Source organism: Eretmochelys imbricata, chromosome 9 (assembly GCF_965152235.1).
Source record: "Eretmochelys imbricata isolate rEreImb1 chromosome 9, rEreImb1.hap1, whole genome shotgun sequence".
In the NCBI taxonomy this organism is placed as follows: domain Eukaryota; kingdom Metazoa; phylum Chordata; order Testudines; family Cheloniidae; genus Eretmochelys; species Eretmochelys imbricata.
This window is the reverse complement of record NC_135580.1, coordinates 57,974,790-57,990,314: the sequence shown is the minus strand read 5'-3', so window position 1 is coordinate 57,990,314 and position 15,525 is coordinate 57,974,790. Positions and strand designations below refer to the sequence as shown.

The following is a 15,525-nucleotide window of genomic DNA, read 5'->3' as shown; positions in this document are numbered from 1 at the left end:
CTTAGCTTCAAAGGCCAAATGAAATAGCCCATAAATCTTCTTTCCTCTCTCTTCCCCTTTGTTGCAGAGTGCCAGAACCCCCTTGGCCTAGCTTCCGGGAATATTGCGGATGCTCAGATCACAGCTTCAGGGCAGTATGGTGAGTGCTGGACTTTTTGGCCTTGTGACCAGGAAGAAGGTCAAGTTTTCATCAGGCTTAGCCAACACATGCTGGCAAGACCTGACCTACTCAATCAACTTTCCTAGTCGAGACAAAGCCTTTTTTATGGAGTGGTTCCTACTTCCCGCTGGATACCATCCCGGCATTGAAGGAGTTGTGGAGGGAGCAGACAGGGGCTGGCAAAGGCCATACCATTGGCTCTGAGGACCCAGCTCTAGAATGCCTTCTTCCCTGGGCCCATTCAACTGAGTTTCAAATCCTTTCTTGATTCCTAGAGGCCTCAATATGCTGCATTGCTTTGCCTTGGTGATTTTATCCCTTGCCTTCTATGCCTGGGATGATTCCATTGTAACCACAGTTAGATGAGGCATCTGCAATAGACTGGTGCCTTGAAACATCCTTGCTGTTTAGTTCACTACTTCATCTCAAGTTCAGCTCTCCCTGCCTGCGGTGGCCAGCGAACACCTCTTCTGTCAGCTGAGAGCAACCTCCTCCAGCCCCCAGAGGAGTCCAGTGAGAATCCATTTTTTAGCCATTGTTATAGCAGAAGTGTGGCCAAGATGCTTGTTTCTCTACACAAGAAGATATGGCCCCTTACAGTCCAGACAGCATGTGATACACGGGGAGACCCTGTCCCTTGGCAGGATGGTGGCCACTGTTAAAGAGAGGGTAAATGGGAGAAGTAGGTCTCTGTCAGACAAGGATGCCTGAGTGGGGTTACCCAGACTCTGTGTTTCTCTGTCTTTTTAATCTGAGCCCAGATTTTACCAGCGCAGAGCTCTCTGATACCTGCACTTCCCATCTGACAGTGAACCAGGTCTGAACAGTGAGGGGCAGGCAGACAGACCCACTGAGGGATGTGCTCTGACTCTGCTGCTGGTGCTGTAGTCATCACACCTGTCTGTCCATGTCAGTGAGTGAACTCACGCCATGGCTTCCCCATCTCTCTTGTGTTCTTCCACAGGTCAATGGGCGCCTAGGCTGGCCCGGTTAGATCGTTCTGGGTCTGTCAATGCTTGGAGCACTGACAGCGGCAACTCCTGGATTCAGGTAGGTTTCACTTATGGAGGAAGGAGACATTGTTAAGTGAAATTAATAGTAGCCTCTGATGCCTGCAGGCACCAGCCATTTGCCCTGTGGAAGAGCTACAGAAAGAGGCAGTGAGCAATTCAGTCTGGGCAAGCCCCTCAGTTTCTCCACCACCACATCTACAGTGCCCTCAGGCTATTCAGGCCATTGCCAGATTGGGATGTTTCACTCCCCTCCAAACTCCCTACACGCACAGACACACAAGCACACCCCTCCAAACCCCCTACACGCACAGACACACATACACACTCACTCACTCCTCCAAACCCCCTACACACACACACACACGCCCCTCCAAACCCCTACACACATACACATAAACGCCCCTTCCAGCCCCCTCCACACATACACACACATGCACGCACCCCTCCGAACATCCTATACACACACACGCAGCCCTCCAAACCCCCTCCACACATGGATATACACCCGTCCCTCCAAACCCCCTCCACACACACACACACACACACACATGCCCCCTCCACACATACACACACATGCATGCACCCCTCCAAACCCCCTACACACACCCACACCCACATGCACCCCTCTAACCCCCTACACACACACACCCCCCACCAAACCCCCTACATACATGCATATACATCCATCTGTCCAAACCCCCTCCACACATACACACACATGCATGCACCCCTCCAAATCCCCTCCACACACACACACACACACCCCTCCAAACCCCCTCCACACACACACACCCACATGCACCCCTCCAAACCCCCTCCACACACACACACACGCACACTTTTCCCTGCAGGTTCAGGTTTCCCTTTTCCCCACTTGTCCCCTCCTGCCAGACTCTGTGCCCCCATTCTGACCTCAATGTCTGGTGCCGCATGTTCTGCACCCTCTGGAGCTAACCTCAGTGCCCCCAGACGGGTCTGCTGCTGGAGTGAGAAATAGCATGTGACTCCCAGTGCTGCAGAAAGGGTCCCCTCCTCCTGCCTACCCCCTCCCTGCACCTTGTGCCTAGCATCTCACCCACAGGCTGGTGAAGTCAGTAGTATCTGCCTCCCTCGGATGGAGAAAACAAGAATATTTCATGTTGCACAGAGAGAAAAATAGCAGATTCCTTTTTGGTGAGAAGTTTCCTATTAATGAACAGAACAGATGAGCTGCCCTCCATGTTTATTTTTAATGTGGATTTTCCTGCATTGATATAACACGCATAACAGTGGTTAAGTGATGCACTGTAACATTGCAACCCTCAAAGTGGATTCTCAGCTCAAACTGCTGTGTGTGAGGATGCTAGCCCTAAGAATAGGAGCAATCCCCCAGCTTTAATAGTTAAAATCTTGACAAGTATTGTAGCTAGCCTTGCTTTAGTCAGCACTAATCATCCCCGATTCACATAAACACCAGATCAACCCTCACAGGTAAACAGGAATCATAGAATATCGGGGTCAGAAGGTCATCTAGTCCAACCCCCTGCTTAAAGCAGGACTAATCCCCAATTTTTGGCCCAGGTCCCGAAATGGCCCCCTCAAGGATTGAGCTCACAATCCTGGATTTAGCAGGCTAATGTGCAAACCACTGAGCTATCCCTCCCCCCTGGTATCCTGTCTCCAACAGTGACCAGTACCAGCTGCTTCATAGGAAGGTGCAAATTCCCCTACCAGACAACTTTGTAATAACCTAGCCATAAGGGAAGAATCTTCCTGACCCTTATCAGTTAGGGGTTGACTTGTGCCCTGAAGTCTCAAAGTTGATATTCCTTATACTATTTTATCCCATCTAATATAACTTTGGGTATTCTTATTATTAATATAAATGTCTAATCCTTTTATCAATCCTGCTACACACTTGGACTCCATCATATCTTGTGGCAATGAGTTCCAAAGGTTAATGATCGACTGTTTCCTTTTACCAGTGTTAAATTCATCCCTTTTCAATTGCATTGAGTGCCCAAAACTATGCTGTGAAAATGTGAAGGGAAATGTAAACCCACAAAAGTCACTGTCATGTTAAGATAATTATAACAAAGCAAATAAAACTGTAATGTGCCAGCACAGTGTCTGTGATAATCTCCTGACAATACACACACAATAATAATACTTTTATAGCATGCTCCATCCAAGGATCTCAGAATGCTTCACAAATAGTCATTCAACCTTTTAGCAACCCTGTATATTATCGCTATTGTATGGATGGGGAAACCGAGGCTTGAAGTGACTTGCCTATGGTTACTCGCAGGTTTGGTAGAGCATGAGTCCTGAGTCACTACCCTGTTTTTTTAAACCCGAAGACCATGTCCCCTCCCTTTGAGGCTCCTCTTTCCCCAGAGGCGGTAATAATCTTTGGTCCATTCAACCATACTGGTGGGTGTGATTTTCCTAATGCTGGTTAATATTCGTGCTGGCTGTGAGAGACTGCGGCCACTGGGGCTGCAGGGTGAGTGGAGAGAGGTAGATTGGCACATTTCTTAGGGGCTGTCAGTGCCATTGCAGAAGGTTGTTTTGGTTTGAGTAGCAGAGGGGAAGATGATGAGAGGGTGGACTGAGGTCTCCCAGTGGCCCCTGCAATCACTGATGGTGTGGGATACCCCAGCCTGGTCCTGACAAATTATCCTTGCTCAATGAGCCAGGGTTCTGCAACACCCTCCCCAGATATATCAAGGAGGGAAGCTCCTCCCCAACCCCAAACCTGGGAGGAGTCAAACCCGGTGCGCAAGTTGCACTATCGTTGGGAGTGGATACCAAATGGCAATCATCCTATGGGAAAAGAATCTCTATATTCCCTCGGTAGGTGGATCTGCTGCGTCCCATGATCCTTCATGGCATAAAGACCCAGGGGGCCCGGCAAAAGTTCTCCAGCCTCTACATCTCCCAGTTCATCATCTTCTATGGTCTTGATGGGGAGAGGTGGAAGAGATACAAGGGGAATGCCACCAGCTCCCAGATGGTGAGTAAAAGAGAGAGGATAGGATCTGAAAAGGATGCTGCATCGTTCTAGAACTGACTGATAGGCCAGGATGTGATGAAGGCAGGCATCCTGTCTTCTGCAGTGGCCGGAACCCCTTTCAATTCATGTAATTATACAATGTTGTCTCAGGGGGTAAATATCTTCCTAATCCCAGCAGGTGATACATTTCTATCCTGAAGCATGAGGATTCATTGCTCCAGTAATTGCATCCTAGTTCATGTCATGGCAGATGTTTTTGTCCATATAAGTGTCTGACCATTTGTAAACCTACTCTTCAGTGACATCATGTGGCAGTGAGTTCCAGGGGTTAATTTTGGGTTGTGTATAATAGTATTTATTAGTATCCATTTGAATGGTGTTTCATATTTATTTCATTGAGCCCTTATTCTTGTGTTATGAAGCTGGTAAGGTTAATAAGTGCCAGACTGAAGTGACCATCTCCTTGCCACTCATTATTGGTAATGGTCTCAAGTTGCAGTGGGGGAGGTTTAGGTTGGATATTAGGAAAAACTTTTTCACTAGGAGGGTGGTGAAGCACTGGAATGCGTTACCTAGTGAGGTGGTGGAATCTCCTTCCTTTGGGGTTTTTAAGGTCAGACTTGACAAAGCCCTGGCTGGGATGATTTAGTTTGGGATTGGTCCTGCTTTGAGCAGGGGGTTGGACTAGATGAACTCCTGAGGTCCCTTCCAACCGTGATATTCTATGATGCTATGATTATTTTGTAGACCTCTGTCCTCTTCCTTCTGCAAGCGCTGGAGAAACAGGGCCCCATCTGTTCCCTTCCTGCAGGTGTTCTTTGGGAATGTGGATGCAACAGGGGTGAAAGATAATCGTTTCAACCCCCCAATCATAGCCCGGTATATCCGCCTCCACCCCACACACTACAGCATTCGGACCACTCTGCGCATGGAACTCATTGGCTGTGATCTGAACAGTAAGTCCCACCATGAGGCCGTGATCTGAACAGTAAGTCCCACCATGAGGCCCTCTGCTCCTGGCTCCTCCTCATGCCCTCTAAAATCTAACTCTGGAGCAGAGGGGGACAGGGGCCTGCACCTGTGAGGTGCTAAACTCTCAACTCCCGCTGATTTCAGTGAGAGACAAGGGTGCTCAGGGCCTGGCAGGGTTAGACCATGTTGGTGGTGGGGCTGGCACCAGACACACCAAGATTAGCTGCAGGGGACAGGAAGAGGGAGTGACATCTGGCAGGTAAGTGATGCTTGAAAATCTCCTTATTGGCTGATGGCTATGGCTATCCTGGGAAGAGCGCAGAGCTAGCTCTCGGTGCTGACGCTGCAGCTGTGGGTGGGTGTGTTAGCCACGCTGAGAGTGCCCTCCTAGAAAGAGTGTCTGATCCTCACCTGTTTTAAGGAACCCTGTTTGCTTTTGGTTTTTAGTCAGCTGCCATTTCAGTCTAGGGGGAGCAGGTGAGCAGATGGAGTCCCCCCCTCCCACACACACTGGGGCTGGATATGTGGAGGCACGTTGGGGAGTGAAGGACATTTCCTCCTGACAGGTTTCAGAGTGGTAGCCATGTTAGTCTGTATCAGCAAAAAGGACAAGGAGTACCCTCTAAGGTGCCACAAGTACTCCTTGTTCTATTTCCTCCTGAGTGACTCAAGGAGAACAGACCCCCCTCCCTCCCGGCAAGAGCACGCTGGAGGGAGCAGGAGCTGCTTTGGGTATTGGGTGTGTGTCCAATGCACAGGACTGTTCTGGAGACATGGGAGCTGGGCTGGCAGGGGATTGCAGAAGCTGAAATATAGCCAGGTAAGGTACGTGCACAGCAGGACTGTGACAGGTGGTCTTGATGTGATAACAGATGCTGCCTCCCATATGTTGGCCAGCAGGCCACCAAATGGGAGTAATGGGCAACCAGAAGGCATCTTGGTTTCTATTGCTTCAACTCTCTTCCAGGCTGCTCCATGCCCTTAGGAATGGAGAACAAAAGTATCTCCAACCAGCAGATCTCTGCCTCCTCCTACAGTGAGAACATGTTCTCCAGCTGGGCTCCCTCCCAAGCCCGACTTAACCTGCAGGAGAGGACTAATGCCTGGAAGCCAAAGGTAATCATGGGGCATGCCCCACTTTTAAATGGGGGTTTCCCAGCCCACAGGAGCACTGAGCTAGTGACAGAGCACTGGCTCGCCACACTCCCCACCTCTCCCGACAGGAGTCCCTGTGGAGAATGGTAGAGGAGCAGTAGCTGTGGGTCAATCATAGCTGCTCCAGTCTGAGCAGGAGGTGCTGTATGGCAGGGTGCAGGAGGTCTGGCTGTGGGTCAGATCATAACTACTCCAGTTCTGGCCTCTCCAAGGAGGATGCGCTACAGAGATGAGAGTAGGAACAGTGAGTGCACTTAACATGAGCTGTGATCCCTGGCCTGGTGTTCAGAAATGTTGAGTACTCACCATTCCTTCCCACTGACATTAGTGGGACGTGCAGGGGCTCAGCCCCTCTGAGAGTGAGGCCAGTTCAGTTCAAAGTCTCTTTGGATCCAGCAGCTCCTTGTAGAACATTAAGGCCCCATCCACAATACAAGTAAACTGTGACTGCGACACTCTTGTCTGCCATGCTTACAACACACCAGGCTGAGTTGTGTCCACACAGCAGCCTTTTTCGCAACACACATGTGTCTCCAGTGGGTTTGTGCATCTGTACCGATCATGCTCCTTGCCATGTTTGTATCAGGGCACTGTGGGAAAATCAGGGTAGCTATCCCACAATGCCTCAGCGGAGCACATGAAGCAATGCATTTTGGGATTCCCTACTGCAAAGAGTCTGGGAAGGAGTGCTGGCCAACCTGATGACACAGATGCTGTGAGGAGATCCTACCCACAAAGGAAATAAGTGTCCTCATTTGGTTCCATGAGCATGCTATGTGCCAGTCTAGCAGGGCAACACCTGGTTAGCTGAGATTGTTCCGAAGTTTTAGCACCAACCATGTCCAGAGATGGTTACCAACTTGGTTCAAGGTTACGGCATAGAAAGGGTTTTGGCCTGTCTGCTCCCTGGCGCTGAAGACATTCTGAGAGTAGTGGGAGGGACTGGACATGGCTAAGTAAAAGTTCTGACATGTTGAGAGCTGAGGGGACCATTTGCACTGTGTCTGGTGGGTATTTCTGAAGGGGACATGAAGGCTGGTGTGTCATTCCCCAGGTGAACAGCCCCAATGAGTGGCTGCAGGTGGACTTTGAGAAGATCATGAGAGTCACTGGAATCGTAACCCAGGGCGCCAAATTCATCTTCAGTAAAATGTTCGTGAAGGAGTTTGCTGTCTCCAGCAGTCAGGACGGCTCGCGTTGGACTCCAGTTCTCCAGAATGGCGAGGAGAAGGTAAACAGATCCAGGCTGGTGCCTGGGATACCAGGGAAAGCCCAAGGGATCACAGACACTGGTACTCAGGGTTGTCCTTAGGCATACCCAGCTATGTTGCGTAGGACATCCAAAAATATGGGGCACCCCTGGGTCTTAGTGTCCACCCGCTACCTCTTCCTATCCCTGTTCTGACCCTTTCTGCAGGCTCCGACCACAGCTGGCTGCTGCAGCCTGGCGAATCTTCCTCTGGAGGGGATCTAGTACTTAAAAGTGAAAAAGATCAGGCTTGACAAAGCCCTGGCTGGGATGATTTAGTTGGGGATTGGTCCTGCTTTGAGCAGGGGGTTGGACTAGATGACCTCCTGAGGTCCCTTCCAACCCTGATATTCTATGATTCTATGAAAAGCCTTCCAGCCTGCCAGACCTATTAGGACAACACTGAATCTGTTAAAGAGCCATTCAAGTGGTAATGAAGCAATTTAACAGGCATTTGCCAAACCCCAGGTATATACTGTCAGTTTCTGAATTTTACTGACAAAAACAGTTGTGCATTACTGTAATATTTACTCAGAACATGTTAGTCTACAGGATCTTAGTTTAAAATTTGCTTTAAAAATATTTCATTAGTGTGTTGCTGAAGATTATAAAATCACATCTCTAAAAAATCCTCGCACATATGTTTAGATGCACAATCTGGTATTCATCTTTAGCCTTAAATGCTTGGATCTTCAGGCATATAATTTTTTTAATAAATCCTTCAAAAGACCACCTTTTCTAAAATATACATGCAAGCCCGAGCTGCCATCGGGCATAGGGCACCAGTTTAATAATACTGCACAGAGCCCCATAAATCCTAAGGATGGCCCTGCTGGCTCACACTTGGAGAGGGGCTTGCAACCCCTCTGTATCCTTTATTTAACCAACAGCAACTCCTGGGGCTTTTGTCATGGGCAACTCAAGGACCACTTGGCAGTGATGTGCTGCCAGGGTTGTGATGGTGTCTCTTTGGATGGAGGAATTAGTCAGTGTTTGGGGCCTTGCAGGGTTTTTTCTGCTAGGATGAGAAGTTGGTGCTAGGAGTCAGGTCTGTTCTTGGTGCAATCCTGTTTATCTACCAAGAACACACACACAGTCCTCGTTCTCTCAAAAGGTAGAAAGAAACAACAGCAGGCAGTTTCTTGGCTGTAAAATTCCCAGGTCTGCCCCTCCAGTAGGGGGCCACTCACTCATTCCTGAATACTGGACATTCCAGTACTTCTGGGAATGGCGTGACCCTGCCCCTGCCAGTGTGACCCTACCCGCACTGGTCGGACCTTGGACGCACAGTGCACACAAGGTCATGCTGCATGGGGCAGCGGGGGACAGGCCATTGTTAAGAGCACACTGCTTTTCAGAAGGGCGTCCCACATCCAAACTAAACCATGTCCGTTTTTTTCTGTGCAGAAGTGGGACATACCCTAGAAAAGTAGGACTGCCTGGTTTAATACTGGATAGCTGGGTTCTTATCCTCCAGTGAGCTCAGCTTCCTCTCAGGATCACACTCACAGCTTCTCCAGTCATCCTGCTGGCTTTCTTCCGCTAACACACGCAGGCGTCCAAACCAGTCTCCTAGCCCCTGAGTTTGTACTCAGCCCACTGAACTGCCAAGTACTTTGGGCAAGCCCTCCATTGTCTCTGCTGCATAAAGGGTGTTGTTTGCTCCTTCCATTGAGCCTAAAAAAGAGCGCTTGGCACAACCATTGGCTTTACCAGGGTCTGTATTTGCTTTGGATCAGACTCATTAGTCAGAGCCATCAGTAGCTTTCAGCCCCCCTCAGCCAGCTGTGAACCCCTATTCCAGGATAAGGGCTGGTCTACACTAGAAAATTAGTCAAACGTTGCTCAGGGGTGTGAAAAATCCTTGAGTGACCAGTTAAGCCAATCTAAAAGTCCTTTTGTAGACAGCGCTAAGGCTTGTCTACACTACAAATTTATGTCGACCTAAGAGCAGGTCTACATTACAAATTTGCATTGGCGCAGCTCCAGCCTGTCTGGTGAAGATGTTCTAAGCCGATGGGAGAGAGCTCTCCTGTCAGCTTAATAACTCCACCTCCGTGAAAGGTGGTCACTGTGTCGGCAGGAGAAGCTCTCCCTTTGACATAGCACTGTCTACAGAGGTTGGCAGAACTACATCGCTCAGGGTGGGTGTATTTTTCACGTAGTTATACTGAAGTAAGTATGTAGTGCAGGGGTGAAAGTAAGTCTAGGGACTTACTGGTACGGGGCTTGGGCTGGCTCTGGCCCCTGGAAGGGGCAGGGCCGCAGGCGGAAGGGGCGGGACTGGGGGGTCAGAGCCAGCTCCGGGCCACCCTGTACCAGTAAGTGCCTGCTTCCCCCTCCATTCCCCCCGCCGGGGTAATAGCGGCAGCCGGGGGCTCTGGCAACGGTTTAAAGGGCCCGGGGCGGTAGCGGCGACCGAGCCCTGGGCCCTTTAAATCGTCCCCAGAGCCCCACCACCGCTTCTCCAGGGCTCCGGCAGCAGGGCTCCGGGGACAGGGCTCCAGCCGCCACTACTGCCCCGGGCCCTTTAAATCATCCCCAGAGCCTGCTACTGCCCCGGGCCCTTTAAATCGCCGCCCCAGCCCCGCCGCCGCTACCCCAGGGCTCTGGCAGCAATTTAAAGGCCCAGGGGCTCCAGCCGCTGCTGAGAGCTGCAGGCCCTTTAAATTGCGCCTGGGGAAGCCGATGCACCCCGGTACGGTGTACCAGCTCTTGCCGGTAGGCTGTACCGGGGCGTACTGGCTTACTTGCACCTCTGATGTAGTGTAGACCAAGCCTTAGTTATGTACCAAGTCATTGCACAGTAATTAAATCACTTTTGTTCCTTGTGTTGGCGGTGCATGTCCTCCCCAGGAGCGGTTGTACCAATTGTACTGTCAGTGTGAGGCATTGTGGGATGGCTTCTGAAAGCCAGTAACAGTCAATGTAAGCTCCACACTGACCTGCGTCAACCTAACTACATCAACATTGACTCTACGCCTCTCACGGACTCAGTGTAATGGGGCAGTTACATCAATGGGAGCAAAATTTTAGTATAGACGCTTAGAGTTAGGTCAAGCTGCCTTGTGTGTGTCGACCTAACTCTGTAGTGTAGACCAGGCCTAAGTCAATGGATGAATTCTTCCGTCGACCTAGCTATAGCCTCTCAGGGAGGTGGATTTACTGCAGTGATTGGAGAGCCCCTCCCGTCAGTGAAGGTGCTGTCTATGCTGATGCACTGTGGTGCTTTAAAGGGCAGACATAGCCTGAGTGTGCTGCAGGGTGCTATGGGACTACGGTAATGCATCTGCTCTACCATTGAAACAAAACTGTCTTCTCAGGGCACTAGCAAAGGAGAGGTGCAGCAGTCCCACTTGGCAAACAAACATTTCCTGAGTTGCACTCGCTAGGAGTGCCTGGGGTGGTTCCTGCATGTGGATAGCATAGCACAGTGCTGCTGGAGGCGGAGGGAGGATAGCCTTGTTGCAGGGCTGGGCATATTTTTCCCCATTTGAAAATACCTTGCCCAAACCAAAACTTTTCCATTTGTTCCAAAGATTTTCTAACCCTTTAAAAATAAAATTGAAGCAAAATTTGAAACAAAAAGTCATTTTGAATCAAAATATCTATTTTCCATTTTTTTCCATTTTTTTCTTGAGCAGAACAATTCAGAGAATTTGACACAAATGTATGAGTTTTGAGATGAGAGAGTTTTGTCCAAAAAATTTCACCCAGCTCTAAGGTATTGTTTCCTGCCATTGTGCCCATTGGTGCTTGCTCCATTATGAAGCCTTGCAATGGCACAGAATTCCATCAGCCCTGCTTGTAACTGCATCAGCCCTTGTGCCACCTGGTCCGTCAGAAAGCAAAGTACAGGGACTTGTTGAAAACACACATCACCCACAAATTAGAAACCTGCAGGCCAGAATAAGGGGCTTTGTAAAATCCTGACTGTGCAATGGCCCTGGGGGATGGGGATAATGGAGGAGAACTGATTACCCTGTGTACTGCAGCAGCTGGGAGATGGGAAGAACTCATGATACAGCAACAGTCTATTAGTATGTGTATTCCCTCTGTGTATAAGAATCATAGAATCATAGACCCAGAGGGTTAGAAGGGACTGCAGGGGCCATCTGATCTAACCCCCTACCACGATGCAGGATTTGTTGTGTCTGACCCATTCAAGACTATCCAGCCTTCTTTTGAAAACCTCCAATGAAAGAGCTTCCACAACATCCCGAGGAGTCTGTTCCATTGTCCTACTGTTCTTACAGCTAGGGAGTTTCTCCTGAGACTTAATCTAAATCTGCTGTGCTGTAGTTTGAACCCGTTGCCTCTTGTCCTGCCCTCTATGGCAAGAGAGAACAAATTTTCTCCATCTTTTTAATGGCAGCTTTCAAATATTTGAAGACCGCTATCACTTCCCCCCCGCAATCTCTTCTCTTCCAAACTAAACATATGCAGTTCCTGCAGCCTGTGCTCATACAGCTTACATTCCATCCCTTTGATTATCTTTGTCGCTCACCTCTGGATCCTTTCCAGTTTCACTAAATCCTTTCTATACATTTCAGAGCAGCAGCCGTGTTAGTCTGTATTCGCAAAAAGAAAAGGAGTACTTGTGGCACCTTAGAGACTAACAAATTCATTTGAGCATAAGTAGCTCGCGAAAGCTTATGCTCAAATAAATGTGTTAGTCTCTAAGGTGCCACAAGTACTCCTTTTCTTTCTATACATTGGTGACCAAAACTGGACACAGTACTCCAGCTGAGGCCTAACCAGCGCCGAGTAGAGCGGTACTGTCACCTCCCGTGACTTGCATGCTATGCCTCTGTTAATGCAACCTAAAATTGCATTTGCTTTTTTTGTAACAGCATTGCATTGCTGACTTATGTTGAGGTTGTGATACATCACAGCTCCCAGATCTTTCTCAGCAGTGCTGCTGCCAAGCCAGTTATCCACCGTTCTGTATCTGTACATTTGGCTTTTCTTCCCTAAGTGCAGCACCTTCCATTTGTCTTTGTTGAATTTCATTTTGTTGTCTATAGCCCAGTTCTCCAATTTATCAAGATCCCTCTGAATTTTAGCTCTATCCTCAAAAGTGTTGGCATCCGCCCCCCAGCTTTGAGTCATCTGCACATTTCATCAGTATGCTCTCCATACCTACATCCAGGTCATTAATAAAGATGTTAAACACCACCCCATACACTGCCTCCCCATATAGTAGACCTGGGCTGTAACAGAAAGATAGAGAAAGCCTTTTAGAGCAATTAGCTGTCTGCACCCAAGCCAGTGCAGAATTGATTCCTCTAGTTTATTCTCCAGATCTTTGTCCTGTTTATTTTTAAATTTCCCAAGTGATGAAGCTTCTACCCCTTTCCTTGGGAATCTCTGCTGCAATCTGATAGACCCTGTTGTTTAGAACCCTCCCCCTCATCTGTTATCTTCCTTTGCTTCCTTTCTTCCCACTCCTCCCAGGTATATCCTCTGCTTGCACCACCTGAAATAAGTCCCCTCCTGTGCCCTTCAGATACAGGGATCGCCTTCCTTAGCATTGTCCTACCCCCAGCTGAGTGAGATTCCCACCTAGAGTAACTCCACTGACATCCAGGGGCTGGTTCCTGGGATGAATCTCTGAATCTTTCCCCCTGGGGGAGTGAGCAGCCCTGACATGGCAGAGCAGAGAAAGTGCCAACTATTTCTTCCTCCTTTCAGATCTTCAAGGGCAACCAAAATCACTTCAGCACCGTGGTGAACTCCCTGGATCCTCCGCTCTTTGCCCGGTATCTAAGGATACACCCCCGCCGGTGGCAAAACCACATTGCCCTGAGGATGGAGTTCTTAGGCTGCGACGCCCAGCAAACATACTGATGGGCTGATAGCTTTGGATTAAAGGACCTAGCTTTGGCTGGACACTGAACCATCACCAAGCCTGGAGAGATCCAAAGAGGAAGATCTTCCAAAGCCCATATGAAGGGCCACATTCACTGCAGGTCTAAGCAGAAGCAGCACCATTCACTTCCGTGGAGTTTTATGCATTTACACTAGCTGGGTTGGGAATGTGGCACAGAGGATTCCAAGTGGTCGGAAGAAAGGGGCCTGCAAAGGTTTATGGGTCGCCTGCCCTTCCCCTGTCTTTCTCATATACTGTGTGCCATATAATCGGAACATAGCACTAAATAATTAAACAGTAATTTTCCAGCAAACATCTGCTGCCACCCCCCACCCCTGTCTTCCCCAGCTCAGCCAGCCTTGAAATCCCCATGGGGCTTAGAGTCAGCATTCATAGCAGCTAATAATTAATTAGCCACTGAGATCTGCTTCGTTATTTTCCATAAACTCTCAGTGACCTGGCCCTGGCTATGGCCCCAGCACAAGTGATGGAGGGTGTGGTCTGGAGGGAGAGATAAGAACATCGCCCAAGGGCCACATTTTGCAATCAGCTGGGGTTCAGCGCACCCAGTGGCCCCTGCCAGAGTCCAGGCTGGGGCTGTGCTAGCTTGGTGCAATGCCTGAAGCCAGCAGCCATGCAGCCTGACTCAGGGCTGTGGGATTTGCCCCACATGCCCTTTTGTTTCCCTTCCTTTGCTGAGTCAATAGTGCTCCTGCACTGTCATGGCCCAGTGCCACCATTCTGTCTTCAGCAAGTTGCTCTCTTGTTGGCAGTCATCTCCTGGAGCAAACCCTCCTCCTCCTGGGGCTTTTCTCCCTTTCTGTGCTCTCGGTAGCCTGCTATGGGACTTTGGCCCCTCATGCCGACACCATGTAGAGTGCAGCCCAGGCAGGCTCTCAGATTGTCACAAACAAGGATACTTCCTGTCGCACACACATACCCACGCCCACCCAGAGACTCTGTCAGGCCAGGGGCCATTGGAGGTTGGGGACATTTTACAGTAAGGCCATCTAGCCCAGATTGCTTCTTCACACTGAGCCCCATACGTTAGGGGAATCTGGAGTGGGAGCTGGATTTGGCTGTTATGCTCTTTCTCTGCTTTGGCTGAACCCAGTGGCTGCTTTCCCATTAACTTTAGGTAGACTGGGCCTGGATCCAAACCGCAGGACTTGGGCCCATCTCGGCTTATGCTAGTGTCTGCTGCCAGCATATTAGAAACAACAATGCTTGGAGCTCTATGATTAGACTGCCAGGCTGTGATCCAGTCCCTTTCCCAGGCTGCACTATAGACACTGGCCACATGCTGTGTAGAATCCAAACTCGCCGCGTCCTGATAGTTGGCTTTATTAACAAGGCCACAATAAGATAATGTTCAGCTCAAACCTTCTCCCCTGGCTTGGCTGCTCCTAAGGCTCCTCCTTCTTTACTACTCAGCCTACACCCCAGATCCTTGGTCCCCAGAGGGCCCGTCCTACCTCCCTTATAGCCAAGTGGGGTAATGAGTTACCTGCCTTGGAGACTCAGGAGAACACAATTAACCCTTTCCCAGCAGGGTCTCCAGGGTGGAGTATTTCAGTCAAACACTGCGAGCCTGTGACAGGCACAGAGACGGACTGACCCCACCTCTGGAGCACAGCCAGTCAAAGAGCAGGCATGGACCTCTCAGTATTATGGTCCTGGTGTGGGTTCTGGTGTTTTCAGATGGGTGCCCACCTACAATGACCTTTTCACTTCTTCCCCCAGCACATTTTGTTGGGGTGTTACAACTACCAAATCCCCAAACTGTGCAGACATTGTTTAAATTGAACTGAACAAAAATAAAATCGATCTTACTGATGTAATCCTAATAAAGTCCAGACTCCAGCCAGATGGCACTGTGCTTGCTTTCAGGGTTTGCAACCAATCCAAGTGCTCGCTACTGGAAGCCAATGCCAGCAATGCAGACCACATAAAAGCTCTCACCCCCAAATAAAGTTTAGCAGCAAAATATTTTTAAAAAGAAAAGAAAAGGAAGACTTGTGGCACCTTAGAGACTAACCAGTTTATTTGAGCATAAGCTTTCGTGAGCTATAGCTCACTTCATCGGATGCATAAAGTGGAAAATACAGT

At 49.4% G+C, this 15,525-nt stretch overlaps 1 protein-coding gene across 1 annotated transcript in view; it reads left to right on the top strand.

Annotated features, from left to right (window-relative positions):
- F8 (coagulation factor VIII) overlaps positions 1–13,394 on the top strand; it is a 69,223-nt gene extending 55,829 nt beyond the window's left edge. Inside the window, exons 22-28 of the mRNA XM_077825545.1 lie at positions 68–139; positions 1,125–1,210; positions 4,013–4,168; positions 4,980–5,124; positions 6,108–6,256; positions 7,350–7,526; positions 13,239–13,394. Coding sequence (XP_077681671.1) covers positions 68–139; positions 1,125–1,210; positions 4,013–4,168; positions 4,980–5,124; positions 6,108–6,256; positions 7,350–7,526; positions 13,239–13,394 — 941 coding nt within the window. The remainder of the gene's footprint in view (positions 1–67; positions 140–1,124; positions 1,211–4,012; positions 4,169–4,979; positions 5,125–6,107; positions 6,257–7,349; positions 7,527–13,238) is intronic.
- The last annotated feature ends 2,131 nt before the right edge of the window (positions 13,395–15,525 follow it).